This window comes from Gekko japonicus, unplaced genomic scaffold (genome assembly GCF_001447785.1).
Source record: "Gekko japonicus isolate JY-2015 unplaced genomic scaffold, Gekko_japonicus_V1.1 scaffold1796, whole genome shotgun sequence".
Taxonomy (NCBI): Eukaryota; Metazoa; Chordata; class Lepidosauria; order Squamata; family Gekkonidae; genus Gekko; species Gekko japonicus.
In genome coordinates, this window is record NW_015167590.1 from 300,228 (window position 1) to 319,285 (window position 19,058).

The window sequence follows — 19,058 nt, forward strand, 5'->3', positions numbered from 1 at the left end:
TTCTTATGTTCCTTTCTTCTGTTCCTCTGCTTCCTGGTGTCCATTTATTCATCTCACGTTTTCTTAGTCCTTCTTTTTCCCAGTCAGTTTTCTTCTTCTAAGCTTGGCAAGCTTGTTTTTCAGTTGTCACTGTTATGATCCTCTTTCCCCATCCTGCCATGCTTTATTTCCTCAACAACCTTTCTACATCCTTCCACATTCAAACTCCTCTTTCTCACTTCTTCCCTTCCCTTTTAGCCTCTTCAATCTTGATTTCGGTATTTTCATTTTATTCTCAATAGTCTTGCTCAGATGCAGAGACTAATTTTTAAGCTCCAGAACCTCCTTCATTTTCAGGGCATATCCCTGGGAAGATACGTGGTAGTTATTGTGCTGCAGAGAGTGGCTAGAAACATATAAAGAATGCATTTTATACTGCCACAGGCTATACCGACAGGGTATAATGTATAGGTAGTTTTAAACTCATCACCTCTCAGTTAAGCAGTGCCAGGGCTATTTTGGGGCAGGAATGCACAGGAACGGAGTTCCAGCTGGCTCCCAAGTTGGCCACACCCAGCAGGAACTCATTAGCATAATAGGCCACACCCAACAGCAGAAACTCATTAGGATTGGCTACATTAGGGGTGTGTGGCCTAACATGCAAAGGAGTTCCTGCTACAAAAAAGGCCCTGGGTTTTGACAACAAACAAGGTAAACAGAATAACAAGCAAAAGGTGGGTGTGGCCGGATAACCACACTTCTGGTAACATGGGGGTGCGTCCTAATGTGCTAATGAGCTGTGCTGTCAGGGGTGTGGCCCAATACGCTAATGAGTTCCTGCTGTTGGGTGTGGCCTATTATGCTAATGAGTTCCTGCTGGGCTTTTTCTACAAAAAGAGCCCTGAGCAGTGCCCACATGAAAGAAAGTATTGGGAGGATAAGAAGAACAATTCAGAATGCACCAACAAGAAGAGGATCCCTCTGGCATTATCATATCTCCAGCTTACCTTTCCTTGAGAGCCAGTTTGGTGTAATAGTTAAGCCGCCCTGAGCCGCCTAGGCGGGAGGGCGGGGGGGGGGAGTCGAACAAATAAATAAATAAATAAAAGAGCAGCAGACTCTAATATGGAGAACCAGGTTTGATTACCCACTCCTCCACATGCAGCAAGCTGGTGACCTTGGGTCAGTCACAGTTCTTTCTCTGAACTCTCTCAGCCCCACCTACCTCACGGGGTATCTGTTGTGAGAAGAGGAAGGGAAGGAGATCGTAAGCCGCTTTGAGAGTCCTTCGGGTAATGAAGGGCAGGGTATAAAACCAACTCCTCCTCCTCCCTTTTCCTAAAAATCAGCTCCTGGAAAACTTTACTTTTTGTTTGTTTTTATTTTTGCAAATGTTTTTGTATCTTGCTTATCCCTGGCCTTGGGATCTCCCTCCAACCCAAGGGTCTATTGTGTGCATATAATAGTTAAAACCAACCAACCAACCATGATTAAACATAAAGGAAACAATCCAATAAAGTGTGCCTAAGTTCCATTAAAATCATATAAGCACACTAACAAGGGCTGAAAATGTCTTCCCACATTTTGGAACACCTATCATCCTTTAGGGTTCACATAAACTAACGTCCTCCCAAAACTAGCCTTACTTCTGTTGGATCTTCTTTGCAATTAAAGCATTTAGTTCCTCTGGGAGGAATGGAGAGTCTTCCATTTCTGCACAGGGTATGTGATCGTGCAAATACCGCAGTGGCATACACTGGTATATGCAGAGAGAAGCCTGTGTGTCATGTCTGGGTAATGTCCATGGTCTACAACCCAGTGACCGTAAAACACATTTGCAGTTCCCTTACATAGGAGCTTCCTTATTCTGTTTACTGAACCACAGCATGTGCCCTCAGAAATTTGGATCATTACGTGATTTGCAATGAGAATCTCAGAATGGGTTCCATTGCTATTAGCTTATTGCTTATGCTATTGCTTATAATGTGAAAATTAGTCTATTAGCAAGCAGTAAATTAGCATTTTGGCTTTAGATCAGGCTGATGAAGGGAAGGAAAAACTGTTTAACAACCAAAATGGCCCCCAAACACTATTTTTAAGCATAGTGTGTTGTGAATTTTTTAATTAGTAAAGCTAATGGCATACATTTGTTCTGCAGTACAGTACAAGCATATGCAGTTCGCTCATTCCCAGGTATGCCATAGACTACATTACCTGTCAATTGTGAAGCTAATCATTAGAGAATCTGTCCCTTACCATCTGGAAACTCACTCTCATATATTATGTTTTAGGTCTCCCTTGCCAGAATGAGATGAACAGAATTCAAAAGCTGGGCAAGGGGAAGGGCCTTATGGGTAAGTTCAGTTATTTGCCACTCATTTAAACCACTAATTAAAGCTTCTGTCATTACTGTGACGTTATGTGCCACAATCATTTCCCATTTAGAGAGTAAGGGAAATATCACCTTCTGTTGTGTGTCTGCTACTTCATGAAGTCATAGAAATAATGGAATATGCTAACAGTGTTCCATGATAACAGTGTAGTAAGTAACATTATACATAATTGTACTTCAATGAATCTTGACTCAAATCACATAATTCAGCTTTTTTAAAAAAATCCAAATCTGAACGATAAGAAATAGATTGATTCAGTATTTTCTTCTTTAAAAAATCTAAATTGCACTTTGAAATGTATTGTAATGATAGAAATATTAGGGCAGTATTAACATGTAGAGCACACAGTGTTTTCTGGAAGCTGAAGAAACCATCTGTCAAACTCCAGTTTTTTATTGATAATAACTTATGATGCTATGGGGACTGAAATCAGTGAAGCAATACTCCAGTACATGTCTCTTCCACATTTAATGATTCATAATTACTGTCAAATATACATATAATCAATACATCTAATTCTCAACATGGCCCCATTTGTGGATATTTAAACCCAGAGACTGGGGCCATGGACTGGCAAGACAGATCTTTCTAGATCCCTGAAAAAAGCCCTAGGTTTGCAGAAATATTTTATTTTTATTTTATTTTTTTTTAAAAAGGGTTAATTACCCCCAAGTAATAGAAACAGCACCTGTAGCTTCAAGAAATGAGCTTCCTCAGGGGCTGTTGTTATGCAACCATCCCAGTACTGCCAGCCTTCAAGCCTTGGTTTCTGTCAGTAAAAGGCAGAGCCCATTCCAGGACTGTTTTGGCCTTTGAGGGGGGACTCATTAGATACAAGGCCAGCAGCAACCAGCAGGTGACTTGATACCATGTGACTTCCATGATTCACCAAGACCCAGCCGCTTGCTACTATTAAACAGCAGCCATCTTACAAACACCAGTGTTACGTAGTAGTTAGAATTTCAGACTAGTATCTGGGAGACTCACATTCAAATTCCTACTCTGCCATGGAAGCTCACTCAGTAACCTTTAGCCAGTCACACAATCTTAGCCTAACCCATCTCACATGGCAAATATAGCTGAAACTGGTGGAGCATGTTAAAAGTTGGTTTATCAGTGGGTGGAAAGGAGACTTCCATGATTCACCAAGGCCCACCTGCTTGCTACTGTTAGCAGCCACCACCACCCCAAAAAACCACCCAATGTGTTTTAGTCATTAAGAACTTCACGTTAGGCTCTGGGGCACCCAGGTTCAAAACCCCACTCTGATATGGAAACTCCTTGGTGACTTTGGGCCAGTCACACACTCTCAGCGTAACATATCTCAGGGGGTTGTTGTGAAGATAAAATGGAGGAGAAAAGAATGATGTAAGCTGCTTTGGGTCCCCATTGGGAAGGAAGATGGGGTATAAATGAAGTAAATTAAATAAAATAGCTAAAAATAGGGGGCAGACCAAAAAGTAGGTTGGCTGATGGATCGAAAGAAGGAAGCAGGGAAAGAAGAGTAGATGTGGAGGCTGCCAGGAGAAGGGAAAGAGAAAATACAGGAGGCTGGCTGGAGGAGAGAAGGAGGAAATAGTGCAGGGAGAGAGATACAGGGGAGAGCGAGGTACCCCTTGCAAGTCCTTGCAGTTTCCCCTCCATTGAACAGGTCCAGGGACCAGCACTACACAACTCAGCCATAGTTTTCCCAGGAAGAGGCTAGAGGTGTGCATTTGGATCTACCTTTGCCGAAAATCTACCAAAAAATAACTGTAAGGTATTTTCCAGTAGATTTTGGCATTCCAGATGTGTTCTGTGCGGCACAGCAGCTCCTGGGGCTCTCTTCTCCTCCAGGCCAATTTAAACCAGACTGTAGGAGGGAAAAGCCCAGCCAGGATCGGCTATGCCAGCGCGGAGCAGTTTGTTCCCCATCAGCTCAACTTTGCCCCGTCTTCTCCTGCAGCCCAGTTTAAGATGGGGTGCAGGAGAAGCCAATCCAATCCCAGGATCGGGCTGGCTTTTTTTTTAACTGGTACTTTTCTTCTCAGGTCTATTGGACCTGGAAAAATCAGGATTTTTGAAAAAATCACAGATCCGAATACTGTACCGGTATTGGGATCTGGGATTTTTTGGAAATCCCAAAATTTTCTCAGGCCCAATAGAACTGAACCAAAAAATACTGACTAAAAAAATATTGCAATCCCCTAGAAGACACTGCCAGAGGGAGGGAAGAAGAGAAAGTTGAAGACAGGGGCAAAGATAATGGTGTTGGTCAGTGGGAAGGAGACAAGGAAGCAGGCAAGGGGGAGAGGCTATGGCAGCATTCAGGGAGGGGAAAGAGGAAAAAGTGGGGGAGAGGAAAATGATATGCCCCCATTGCAACTGCTTGTGGGTCCCCACTTGTACAAATAGGATTGTATCACTCTAAAATGGCAGTGCTGTAAGATGAAAATTATGGGCCGAGTTCAGACTGGCAGTTTGAAGCGCTAGGGAGTCGTGGCAAAGAAGACCCGGAACAGACTGGGAACGGCGAATGAAGTGGGAGGATACCGTGGAGGAAGCGCAAGGAAGTGTTCGCACTGTCGTCCCGCCCCTGGCAGGCTGTTAGCGGCTGTTTCTTTACTCCGCTTCATGTGCCTATGCGCATGGGCGCCTGCCGCAGAAACAGCCAGCGCCTATTATCAACTACTGTGGGTTGTTCCCGCCTTAGCAGCGCTTGCATTCTCACATCAGGGAACAGGAATCAACCCGCTCTACACACAGTTTGCTACCACTTTCACCTGGTACTTTTTAAACTCGGGAGGGAAGCGGCACAAGACGGCTTGAGTACAGCTGGGGGATGCCTGACAGATGTGCCAGTCCCTTTAATCCACTACTGAAATGCTCCTGAAATGTTTGGCTGCCGGGCCAAACTGCCAGTCTGAACTAGGCCATGGAAGCAAAAAGAGAACACTCACCCCAATACTTGTAGCATCAATAAAGACTTTAGCCCTAAACACCTTTTTTCATCTCTTGTACAATTTCTTCATTTGCATAGCCCTTCTTGGTGCTGCAGTGTTGACAGGACCTTGGGAACCAGTTTTTACACAAGCCCATGATTGCAATTGCTATGAAATGAGTCTAAAGACATCAAATTATTCGGGTATTTCAGAGACTTCCAAGTAAACTCTAGCAGCATTTAGATGTCATGAACAAAAAGTGGATTGTTTTATGGTGGCTATAAACTGGGTTGTTTCGGTGTTTGCGCACACATTCCACCAGTCACACACACAGCATGACTGAACATTTTCTGGTTTCAAAAGCTATGAATCAAACTCCAATTTGCTGAGACATCTCAATTCAGGCATCTGGGCAAACTGGCATTTTTCTCCTCTCCATAAACTGGGTTTATTTATTATTTACTTATTTTATTTAGAACTGTTCAATGTCACCTTTCTACCCAATTCAGGGTCCCCAGGACAACAAATATTAAAATATTTCAAACATTACAAAGCATACACACACACACATACGTGTGTATGTAAAGAAACAATTATTGATAACACAATATAAACATAAACAACATAAAAACACACTGACAGGGAGGAGGGCTAATAAGGGCTAACAGAAGTTCATGAGGGAACCCCAAGCAACATTAAAAAGGCTTCATCTACTGGCAAAAGATAATAATAGAGAGAGACACACAGGGGAGGGAGTTCCCAAGTATGGGCACCACAACCAAGAAAGCTCATTCTCGGGTTACCACCTGTCTAGCCTCAGACAGTGTGACACTCGAAGCAGGGCCTCCAAAGATGACTGGAGTGGTTGGGTAGGTTCATATGGCTGTGGAGAAGAAACAAAATTCAGTTCATCCAAGTACCTGAAGTCAGATGTCACAGCAAACTGGCATTTGATTCATGGCTTCTGAACCTAGGAAGCCTTAGTTGTGGAGGAATGAACCTCCAGCATTTGTATAAGACATTACCATTGTTTAAATTTTCTTTTGACTGCATAGCCTAGGGCCCATTGCTTGTGTGTGTGTTTAACTATTTGCAACAGATTGCTGTCTATCTGTTTAACATTATACTGAAACATATAACAGTTGCATTCATAACAGATATGTTCATCATGTATGCAAAGGTCGGTTGGGGCCGGAGTGCGCCGGAGCATCACTCCGGCGGCCCAGGAGTGGGCACAAATGGTGGTGGCAGCAAGCCCCGCCCCCGTACTCCTTTTTCTAGAGTCACGCCACACCATTATATTCTATGGAGTCATCTTTCCATTATATTCTATGGCCCCATAGAATATAACGGAAAGATCAGACTAGGGAACCGAATGTCTCCCCACTCTCTCGCCAGGAGAGGGTGGGGGGGGGCTCCAGAAGCCTTCCTCGGCTCGCCCGCTTGAGCAAGCGAGCTGAGGAAGGCACAGGGAGGCATTTTAATGCCTCTCTGCTCTCTTCCCGGGCCTTCCTGGCGAGCCAGGAGAGGGCGGAGGGGCTCCACAAGCCTTTCTCAGCTCATCCGCTTGAGCGAGTGAGCTAGCTGAGGAAGGCATGGGGAGGCATTTAAATGTGTCTAAGCTTTCCTTGGCTCGCCCGCATGAGTGAGCGAGACGAGGAAGGCACGGGGAGGCATTTAAATGCCCTCTCCTGGCTCACCTGCCTCAGTGGGCGAGGGGGGCTCCAGAAGCCTTCCTCAGCTCGCCTGCTTGAGCGAGTGAGCCAAGGAAGGTACGGGGAGGCATTTAAATGCCCTCTCCTGGCTCACCTGCCTCAGTGGGCGAGGGGGGCTCCAGAAGCCTTCCTTGACTCACCCGCTTGAGCAAGCAAGCTGAGGAAGGCACGGGGAGGTATTTAAGTGCCTCTCCACTCTCACTCTGGCCATTCCTGGCTCGCCCGCCAAGGCAGGCAAGCCAGGAGAGTGCAGGGGGGGGTCCAGAAGCCTTCCTCAGCTCGCCCACTTTGGCCAGGTATTTGGGGGGGGGGGGGTGGACACCTCTCAAAAATCTTTCCCTCCTTCTTTCCTTCTCTTTCTTTTCCTCTATCCTGCCTTCTTTCCTTTTCTTTCTTTCCCTCTTTCCTTCCTTCTTTCCTTCTCTCTACTCTCTCTCTCTTTCCTTCCCTCTTTCCTCCTCCTGCAGCCCAACTCTAGTGCGAAGGAGTTTAAACTTTAAATCCCTTCTCTCTTCGCTTCCCCACCCCACCCCGCCTTGGCAGGCCAGCTGGGGAAGTAAGAAAGGGGGGAGACATCTTCAAAGGCCTCCTCTTCCCTTCCCCAGCCCACTTGCCAAGGTGGGCTGGGAGCGGGGAAGGGAAGGCGTTTAAACTTTAAACCCCTTCTCTCTGAAGTTGTGCCGCAGTGGCAGCTCTATCTTTCCATTGTATTCTATGGCCCCATAGAAAATAATGGAAGCAGCGGCGCCACTCCAGAGAGAGGGGGTTTAAAGTTTAAACCCCTTCTCTCTTCGCTTCCCCCACACACACCTTGGCAGACCGGCTGGGGAAGGGAAGAGGAGGCCTTTGAAGATGCCTCCCCCCCTTTTGCTTCCCCTTCTGACATCACTTCCGGTGATGTCGGGGGGCATGGCATATGCTAATGAGCTATTATGCTAATAGCCTATTAGATATTCTAATGAGCTCCTGCAGCTCTTTTTCTACGAAATGACCCCTGCATGTATATATGCTACATACAGGAGTTATATATGCTACATTTAGAGCTGCAGAGTCACAGGGAGTATTTGGGGAAGTGGCATCAATTCAGATATTGTTAAACCACAAAAGAGATCAACCACTCCCACAAGGTACTGTAGTAAGCAAACTGCAATCCTCTGTCTGATCACAGTGCATTTCATGTCAGTTTACTCAGATCTTCATGCAATGTGTATTTTAGTATCGTGGAGTTTTTTTTCATTTAAACACTAGTTGGCATTCAAACGACTGTAATCTCTAATGCTACCTAACCCAGTCTACTTTGGCCAGCCTGACCTTCAGTTCTTCTGCCAGCACAAAACCTTTTTAAATGAATGGAGTTTGCTTGGGCCAGCCTTATCACTAGGCAAATACTAGCAGGCGGCTAGATTAGGGGTATGATTGCTTTAATGGACGGAATTGATCTTCTCCCAGCACAGCTTTGGTTGTCCTGCTTCTGCTGGCCAGCTGTGGTAGGGGAAGGAACTTAAATAGGAATGCAAACAAGGGATGGGAAAATGGATCCCAAAAGTAACAGAGGAATTGGCAAAGAATAGACAGATGTAAAATGCAGGGGGATGAACAGTAAGAACCAACTGGGTCCAAGAGGCCTGTGTTCATTGACAGCCAGGGATCTAAGGAGTTCAGAAGAAGCAGAGATTTATATCAGAGAAACTGGCATGCTGCTTGAATCAATGTTGTACTAGGAGTAGGCTAGAAAAAAGGTAGGGCCTAAATATGCCATCCTGATGAGGTACTAGTCCAGTGATGGCGAACCTTTTAGAGACCGAGTGCCCAAACTGCGACCCAAAACCCTCATATTTATCGCAAGGTGCCAACACGGCAATTTAACCTGAATACTGAGGCTTTACTTTAGAAAAAACAACTCATACATTAACTTAAGATGATCCAAACAAAGTAAGGAAAGCAATCCCAAATGCTTTCATTTACTTAAAATTATTTGGCGGAGAATTTGACACTTTAATGATGGTCTGGGTCTGGCTGGTGTTAGCCGAATTGCTCCAAAAAGGAAACAATTGGTACAGTTTTTAACTTCAGGAACAACCGTCTTTGTTTACGGAGGATGGCACTGATTCTGAGGTCCCCAATAAGAGACTGAGGCAGACTTCTTAATAATAATAATTGTTTACTAGCACACTTCACACAGTAAGCACACAACAACCACAACACACAAGAACTAGGAAATACAGAGAGAATAATTAAGCACAGTTGCAATTTGCAGGTAACGTTGGTTGATGCTTTGGGGTATAATTACCTGGCTGCTTCTGCGTGGCTCCAAACTTCAAGCGAAGGGGTAAGGATGGGGAGAAAATGGAAAAGAATAGCGAATGGACTCAGACCAGCTAAGACCACGTGCTAAGAAGTTCTAGCTGTGCACTGCTAGAACAAAGAGAGGGATGGGAAGGATTTGGGATAGAAAGCTGGATTGAAGGGTAAAGCAGGTTAAATAGAGGGCGTAGTTTGAGAGCGCTGGGGGGTTTCAGGTAGAATGCTCAAGAGCGCGAACTGGAGGTGCGTTCCTGATTAGATCAAACAGGGTCAGGGGCGGAGCTGGGGCCAGGAAGACCTCCCCTGTGACGAGGCGTTTTGTCATAGCCAAGAGGTCTGGAATTGGCTATTGTAATTCTCTGGGAGGGCTTGGAAACTGGAGGGCAATTTGAGATCTAGTGACTAACTCAATCAAGACACCTGGGCTAGGGGTATTCGTATGTAGATGGCTGACTCATGTCCATGCAGCCAGGTTGAATAGGGTCTTTGTGAGTACGTGCTGTCCGTTGGTGCGAGGGGGAGGGGGCCCCCAGGAGGTAAGTTACCATGCGGTGGTTCTGAAATGGCGTTTGCTGCTTTCTGTGACATGTGCTTGGAACGAAATGGAGTCTGCTGCTTTCTGTGGCCATGTGCTTAGAACAAAATGGCGTTCGCTGGGCATGGGAACACCTCAGGAATAGCAACCATAAGAGGAAACAGTGTCTCTGGTATGTATCCAATTGGGAGTTCACAGCATGTCAGTTTCTGGCACAGTCTGTCATTGGCACACTTTATCAGGTACAGCGATGGCACACTTCATCAGGTACAGTAACTCAGTTCATAAAAACACCATGGCAGGCGTGCAGGCTTACACTGGGGCAATGGCACACATGCCCACAGAGAGGGCTCTAAATGCCACCTCTGGCACCTGTGCCATAGGTTCCCCACCACTGTACTAGACGGTGCCTGGCAATTGTATACTCACCCTGTGTCAACACTAATGTTTTGTTTCTTTTCACTGAACTTCTTAGGCATGATGTTTCAGCATACCCAAGTAGGCAAAGTTTACAAGGGCAATTCCTCCACCCCTACCCAGATCAGATCAGATCCAGGATGATTAATGTTCAAATATTTATGAACTACATTTGTAACATTTTTTAAAAACGGGTAGGCGCTTCAATATCTGCACTGGACTGAAATGGGAAAAAATGCATTGACGTATAATGTATTAAATATATATATATGAGCAATTTCCTATTTCGGTGTCTTTTATGGAAGTAATGGCATGGCATTTGAGCAATACATTTTCCATCCTTTTTTCTCTCCATGGGAAATGGAGTGGAAATAGCCCTTTTGACATATATGCACACTCTGCAGAGATGCTCTATTCATGGAACTGGTGAAAGAGGCCTCTCTTATTTCAAGCAGTAAATCAAGTGGCATCTCTCTGACAAAGGGGCAAGATATTTTTTCAGATATCATTGGAGACAATAAAAGGCTGCTTTTCTGAGCCTGAAACTGAGGCAAGCAGCAGACAATGGAAATTACTACAGAGGCATTCATGGAGGGATTCAGCTAAATGATCTCCAGGGAAAAGAGGTTTGGGGGCAGGGGGCTGAACTGTGTTTGCCTTCTATCTGCTGAGGCTGGTACAGAAAGAAAACAGCCTTCTTGATAGAGAAAGGAGTATTTGAACGAAAAGCCACAACGATACACAAAACCATGTGTTTGTTACAAAATGAAAGCTCATCTAGATTTTTTCCCTTTAACTTGGCTCATGTGTCTTCAAATCTCAGTCTGAATAGCTCCAGTAATGGTACATCTTTAATACATGGGATCGCCTAACAAGCAGATGGCAAGTACCATCCAGGAATAATTTGTGTTGCTGGATTAAGGACTCTGTAATTAAAAACGAAACATGAATTTTTTTAAAAAAATCTCAGTCTTCCAAAAGAGTGTATGCATAAAGACTTTGTTATAAGGTACAAAGGACCAGAGTACGTTCTCTTTTGTAGCAAAGAACTAGAGGATACGCGGCCACGTTAACTCATTTTGTAAATATGGAAATCTGTAATTAAAAACAAAACATGAAATTTTTTTTAAAAATCTCAGTCTTCCAAAAGAGTGTGTGCATAAAGACTTCATTATAAGGTACAAAGGACCAGTGTGTTCTCTTTTGTAGCAAAGAACTAGAGGATACGCGGCCATATTAGTGAGGTGTAGATCCTGCATCTGGTTCCCAGCATAGTAGGTTCCTCTATGGCTCCAGCAATGTCTAATATTCACCTCTGCGACAGAGGCATTACTGGAGTACGAACTGCTACAAAAAACCCAAAAAAAGCATCCCCTTTGCATCTGTAGGGAGCCTCCATTCAGAAATAGCTGCCTTCATCATAGGAGGATGTTTGGCTTACAGCTTCCTATAATTTTTGGGTGATTTCCCACAAGCGCTGCTCCACGCTCACTCTTCTCTTTGGCCCGATGGTACATGTCTATTTCACACAAGCTGCTGCGCGGCTGCATTTTGCCCCGCAGCTTTGTGCGATTTTCCCCGCGTCTACTCAATCCTGTTTTTTGAGGACTGAGTAGACGCGGGGAAAATTGCACAAAGCTGCGGAGCAAAATGTGGACACGCAGCAGCTTGTGTAAAATTGACACCTACCATCGGGGCAAAAGGGAGGAGTGAGCACGGAGCAGCACTTGTGGGAAATCACCCTTTGTGACTGCCACGGGGTGCCAGGGGCAGTCTTTTTGGGGTGGTAGCCATTGTCCATCCTTAACATTCCAAAGGTGCCCAACAAGACTGGAAACCCTGTTCTACAGACTTTTTGGAACATGTTGGCTGGGTATATCGGGCAGCCAATCTTTGCTATATAACAACTCAAAAATCTCTCCAGGTCAGTATCAACCTGTGTTTTATCTGCCAGCCTACATGGCCTTGCAGAGCAAAACAAGATGAGGAGCGCCACTGTGGCCCTCGTCCTCCCTCTCCTGTTGCTTGGTGTTGCTTCAAGGGGAACTATATTTATGACTGTTTCAACTGCACCATCCAGACTGTCAGAGGAGACCTTCATGTAAATTAGGGCCATCTTCATGCCGGTTTATCTTCCTACTTAATTCTACAACTGCACGTATTTCTATTACTGACAATGACCCCATTTGCTATCCCCAGGTGCTTTCATTCCACGGTGCAATGAGGAAGGCTATTACAAAGCAACTCAGTGTCATGGCAGTACTGGGCAATGCTGGTGTGTCGATAAGTATGGAAATGAGATAGCCGGCTCAAGGAAGCAAGGAACTGTTAGCTGTGGTGAGTAATGGCATGCCTCCCTCAGATAAAATGGGATTTAATGTGGTGTGAGCCCTTGCACACCCCTGTGAGATTGACTAGGAGAGCACAGAATGACAACCAGGAGAAACATATTACTTGGCATGACAAGTATCTTCTTTGTATTTATAATGCAAATGCGCTCATGGCAAGTAACCTTTCTTCTTCAGCATGCCTAGCAAAATGAAACTGGTAAAAGTATCTGATGCATTTTTTCCTGCCAGTTTAAAATCGCTATATTTTATACTCATAAATTATGCTGGGAGGGGTGTTGTTACTGTACATTGATCATTTAGTGATTTGGGTTTAAAATGAACACTATACTCAGTTAAGTGGTGATATCAACCAGAGCTGATTTAGGAACAAAAATGTATCTGTATACTGGAATGCTGTTATGTCATAGCTGCTTACTCTGGCATACACACACTCAAGCAGCCACCATAACTGCATGCGCTAGGTGGAAATTTCTAAAGCTTCATATACAAACCAACTCTCAGAGTGGAGAAAATGTGGTTACAGTGAGATATGCTTGCCTCAGACGACATGTGCTGTAGAATTTGTTACAAACCAAGCCCGACTTATAAAAGATTCAATAACTCCTGTTTTGTTCTTATGAATGAAAGTTACAGGCTTGGAATATCCTCTTTGAAATTGATCACTGTGCATGCATTTTGTTTTTTGGGGGAGGGGGACTTAGACAAAAGTCCCTGATCTGGGTAGTCCAGGCTAGCCTGATTTCAGCTGATCCTGGAAGCTAAACAGGGTCGGTCCTGGTTAGTACTTGGATTGGAGAACACCAAGGAAGTTCTGGGTGGCTGGGCAGAGGCAAGCAAAATCTTGTTTGTCACTAATGTGCTACTAGACTCAAATCTAGGTAATTTGTATTTATAATCCCTCCTAAACTGTGTTTTGATGAACCTCAGGATTCACCAGAATGCAGTTTGAAAACCCCTACTCTAGTTAATGGATATAATATTAGAATGGTGCTCTAACGGCCCCATTTTCTTCCCTCCCTCAGAGGCAGGATTTCCCCTCCGTTTTTCTTCCCCTTTAATGACTGAGCCACCCTAGTAATGTTTTTCTTTTGTGTTTTTCTTCAACTCTGGCTGTCCCACCCTGTCACAGTACAATATTTTGGCTGTTGGCTCAGCCCAGGCACCTGAGGGAAGGATCAGGAGCCCAATTTAATTTAAGCAACTTAAGTGGCACTCAAAGTGGTTTGAAATTCAAAAATAACAAAAATATTTTGTTTAACATAGAGGGGAAAGGTCAGGTGAAATCAGGGGCTGAAAATTTCTGAGGTAAAACCAGTACATGCACAGGCTTTAGTTCTTATGTTTCAGGCTAATGAGAGTTTCTTAAGCTATTCACAGTTACTTAAATCTTTATGTTGAGAGGCTTTTGTTCCTGTGTTTTCCCCAAACATTTCAGTATACTTTCTTTATTTTCTAACTCTTTTGGTTTCCGGAAGGCTGGTACACTCTTTCCAGTACCCAAAACCCCTTCCCTCGAAACACCAGTTCTCGTCTTGAGTTTTTAACTGACTCTTAGGCTGCGGTCACACGCACCAGTTGGAGTGGAGGGGAAGTGAGGCTATCTCCTCGGAAGGAATTTGATGCACAGTTGTGATATCACACAGCTCTTTCAAGCTGTGGGCTCAGCCTGTCACTGTGTGATCAGACGCAACCGCAGATGAGTCGGGGGGGGGGGGGGTTGGCCATTTGTTTCCCATGAGCTTCAATGAGGAATTGCACTTCTGCACTGAGGCCTCCCTATGGAGTATGCAATGATGCACACACTGCGAGGGGGGGGGAATGGCACCAAGCTGGGATGGCATGATCAGACCATCCCGATGGCATGAGAGCGTGCTTGCGCGATCAGACAGGGGAAGGTCCATCTGTGGCCCATCGGAACCCATTAGAGCCGGACTTTCCCCAGTGCCTTTTAACTCTGCTTCTCTGGTGGAGCGGCATGGATTGCAGATGACTGTGGAATGCTTCCCAGATGTTGCTGTCTGATTGCACCCTTTAGATCCGTCAGGCATTCGCAGCTATGTCAGATCTAAAGGCGCGTGTGATCACAGCCTTAAGGTCTCTAAAGGCAGTTTCTAACCACACCAGCTCAGGGATCTCTGCACTCTTCAGAGCGAACTCCCTGTTTGACTAGTTAGGGAATTTTCTTCTCACTCTAGAAGATCTTTACCCTTTCCTTGGCCCGAATGGGAGTCTTCACCTTCTTCCCAAACTTCCTTGCCAACTTTTCCCCAGTTCTCCTGTCTGTGCTAAACTGCTCCCAGTCAGGGCTGAATTATGAAACTGTAAGTACTCAACTCTTCTCAGCTAGGGCTGAAATCCGACTGATTCTCTCCTCAGCATGCAGCTCTCTCCAGACTTCCTCTGCTCAGCTGCTGCTAACCAATCAGATTGCTTGGAGCAGCCTGTCAAGGCTCTTTGGCTCTGTGAAGAATTAACCCTTCACAGTCCTTTATCTGTTTACACAGCACTTCTATGCTTTTAAAAGTGCAGTCCATCACAGATGCTCATTTCAATAGCCTTGTTTTGGCATACCAATTGCAATGAACATTTGCCAGCTATTTCACTTATAACTCCTCCTTATGGACATAAAGAGCCCCTGGCTACTCAACAACAATCTGAACAGCCAAATTATGCAAAGATACATGCATACAATTTCTCTATATCTTTTTGTGATAGTTTTATGTATGTTCATTTATTATATGTGTGTTTCGGGGGAGAGGTTGTTAAAATTCTATTATATACAAAAATATTTAAATGAACAACATTGCTAGATTTGTCATTGCTAAAGTTATCTTGTTACAGCCATGTAATGCCTCATCAGCTTTTGATTATATATGCCAGCTGCGTTTTTAAAAGCTAAAAATTAGTGCGGTTCCAGCATTTAATAAGTAATATTTTTGCTGCTGCCTATAAATAAAAGACTACTGTTTATATATGTCTTTATAAAAGACATATTTATGAATTTGATCCAAAGTACCATGAGTGAAGCAAAACTCAAAGAATGGGAGTTTCCCACCACCTTCCTCCAGCTGGGCCCCTGAAATCTTATTTCTTGAGGTCAGGGGACCCTCACAAATCGCACAGGAGGGAATGGAGGCTTTGCACTGGAAGGAAGGAAGTGTCCAAAACTGTAACCTGCATTCAGTATAAGAACCACTCTACTTGCATGAAGTGCCGATATGCCAGTAGAAGATCCCCATTGGATTCAACTTGATCTAACACCCATAGAAGTGTTACTTCTGAATCAAATGAAAGCATGGTGATTAATAGTTTCTTAATCATTCTAAATATTTTTTGCCAAAAAGAAATAAAGCCTTTCCTGTAGCATTTTTTGTTGTACCAATCAATGGGACAACTATTGGCATTAAAAATATTTCTGGCTCAATTTACATTCCATATTTTCTTGCCAGTACCAGGGCAGAAGCAAAGATATCAGTAGTGATGTATGTGATGGGGCTTTTATGAGGTTCACAATTTACTGAGACCAGCAACTCATTTCAGATATCTTCGAACACTCATCAGATGGTGGTGTCTTTCAGTCACCATTGACCTGGAATGGATTTGAACCAACAATGTAGAGATGTAAGGTTCTGTCTTCAGCTATTGCTTCCTCCTGAAACGCATGGTTTTGTGGGTACAGCAGAAGACTGTATGTTATTCTGAGCACCAGTAGATACTTTCCTTTGTAAAAATGTCTATTTTAAAAATATAGCCTTTGCAAAAACTAATAATAAAGTACCTAAAGTGATTAGAGAATTGAAATGTCTTGACAAAAATGGGTTTAAAATACAACTATGAATTTTTCCCTGTTACAGAAGAAGAGCAAGAAACTTCGGGGGATTTTGGTAGTGGTGGATCAGTGATATTATTGGATGATTTGGAAGAGGATCATGAAGCAGCAAAAAAGAACAAGGAAGGAAAACAGAAGATCCATGTAAGAGCAGCCAATGATGATGACGAAGATGAAGGTGATGATAAGGATGATGAAATTGGCTATATATGGTAGTTCCCATAGCTCTGAGGACTCATGTTTTGCACAATATCACAAGTCATTTCATATCTCTGCAATGGTAACTGAAGCATCCGGCATCACCATCAGAGCTCAGTCTAAAGCTCAGTCTAAAGGCATTCCAATATGCACACAGATCTCTCTCACAGCTGGGCTTCCCATTCACTTTACTGCTGGGGATAACTCCACAAACACAATGGAGATGAGCATGCAGAGCTGATCCTGACATTGAAGTGAACTGGGAAGACCTTGCATTTTTGGGAGCTCCTTGCACATGTACAACGACCTTGCACACATGTGCCTTGGAGCTCATGTACACAGGAAACTTGCAGGATGGGAACAATCGTCTGTCTACCCTGCCCCCACCCCATTCAATTTGTACAGTGTGTTTAATTTGGAAGGCAGCTTCCCTGCTCAATTAACTACTGTTTGGAATAACTGTGAGCATTGTTCCCTTTTACCAGCATGGTGATGCATCTTGTTTAGTCAGATTTTCTTCGCTTATTTCAGTCATGCAGCACATGACATTTTTGTTCATGGAACACAGAACACAGCAGGGGAGTCAGTGCGTCAGAGCGACAGTTCCAGGTTCCTCTTATGTTGTCAATAATACTGAAGTTTTCAGCAACTGATTTTTTTTTGGCGCCATTTGTTATTACTGTGCTTTCTGATTTTAAGCAAGTGGTTCTTTTTTCTCCATCTGGTACTTGTTTAAAAAGATCAATTCATCTTAGTATTCTGGCTTGGTCACCCACAGACTTGAAGTCAGAAAGAATTCAGTTGTAGTTTCTCCTCACTTCCTCTGGCAAATGGTTGGCATAGTCTGGAATTCAGTGAAATTCCCCTCCTCCACCCCAAGACTAAAAAAGTGTAGGATAAGATCTTAGATGACCTTTTCTCTCGTTCATCAAACCAGTTCAGCTTAAGTTAATCAATATAGTCTTCATTTTGAGAAATCTCAATGGCACCCTCTGTCCCCTCCCACCTTTTAGTGAGGCAAACAGGACTTGGAACAGCCTTTCAAAGCATGCGAGGAAGAAACGCTTTGCAGACGCATTTCTTTATTTCTGTGCAGTTATTCTGCAGGCTTGCAGGTTTTGGATTTTGCTTTGATCCAGTTTGCACGAATGCTATGCCAGCTGCCTCTGGTTCCTGAATAGCCTACCATTGGATTTGCTGAAAATGCTTTTTCTTCATTTACTCTAACTGATTCCTCATTTGGAAGCACCGAAACTGTCAAAGGCACTAACCATCAAAAGTAATAAGCTGTCCCGTCTTTATTTTAAATTGTTAATATTTATTTGGTATTTTTTAAGAAAAACACAACAACCTTCAGCAAGTTGTGTCTGCAGTTAATATAACTTCTGGTACATAAAACATATGATACATTTATAAGGCAGAAGATGAACACGAATTATAAAGCAGAACGACAACAACAAGGCAGAAGAATGTGGTTAAAATGATTCCTTAAGCCTCTCCCACATCGTTATGTCTCCATAGAAGCATTCCGTTGTTCCTTGTTGCCATTCAGTGTGGAGAAATAAATATGCCATTGTAGAGCTTTTATTATGTTTGGTGTCCCTATAAGGACAAAGAGTCATGAACACATATGAGGATTTAGGAGAAAGAAAAGCATTTGTAACAAGGCCCATTTTTTTTCATTGAAGTAACCCCATACAGGCCATAAATTCTGCAAGTACTAAGGGCCATTCTCCATTTTCTCTATCAGGGCAATTATTGTGCTGTTATAGCAAAAATGAACATGGCCTGAACACTATAAAGAGGGCATATATTTCTGAGAAAGAGCTACTTCTTTTAGTGTGAATTTCTGTGCAGTGCAATGGTATCTATCTTGAGACCACTGTTTGATCTGTGTACTACTCTGCTCATTTGTGCTTTTTGCTTCTGGGGTTTTTGTACAGTGTACCGTGCAAGATCTGTGGATTAAAATGGACCCCTTCCAGTACTAATGCCAAATGTCATAAGGTTAACATTTCATTGTGCTTCTTTCCATTGGCGTCAATATTAACAGGGAGAGCAGCCTAAATTCATTGACCTCCTAGATATAGCCTTTAGCTGGAAAGGCTGAACACAGTAGAGTCAAATAGTTAAATGAGCAGTTTATACTCCAGTTTGCAAAAAGACCACTTTATGGGCTACAATCCAAGGATTTATGTGGCACATACTTTGAAACTCTTTAATGTCACTACGTGGATATGAATGGCTTGGGGCTGAGGCAATTGGCCTTCGTTACAAAGGTGGGAAGTGGCAGTTTATGCTACTATACTTTAAGTGCAAATTGAAGTCCAGTAGCACCTTCAAGACCAATAAGATTTCTGGGGCATATGTTTTTGAGAGTCAAAGCTCCTTTCATCAGTTATCTGACAAAGGGAAC

The 19,058-nt window shown here is 43.7% G+C and overlaps 1 protein-coding gene across 1 annotated transcript in view; it reads left to right on the forward strand.

The window, feature by feature from the left end:
- The window catches only part of SPOCK1 (sparc/osteonectin, cwcv and kazal-like domains proteoglycan (testican) 1), a 292,947-nt gene extending 276,287 nt beyond the window's left edge, over nt 1–16,660 (forward strand). The window contains exons 6-8 of the mRNA XM_015413934.1: nt 2,271–2,333; nt 12,464–12,601; nt 16,470–16,660. Of these exons, the coding sequence (XP_015269420.1) occupies nt 2,271–2,333; nt 12,464–12,601; nt 16,470–16,660 (392 nt within the window). The remainder of the gene's footprint in view (nt 1–2,270; nt 2,334–12,463; nt 12,602–16,469) is intronic.
- The last annotated feature ends 2,398 nt before the right edge of the window (nt 16,661–19,058 follow it).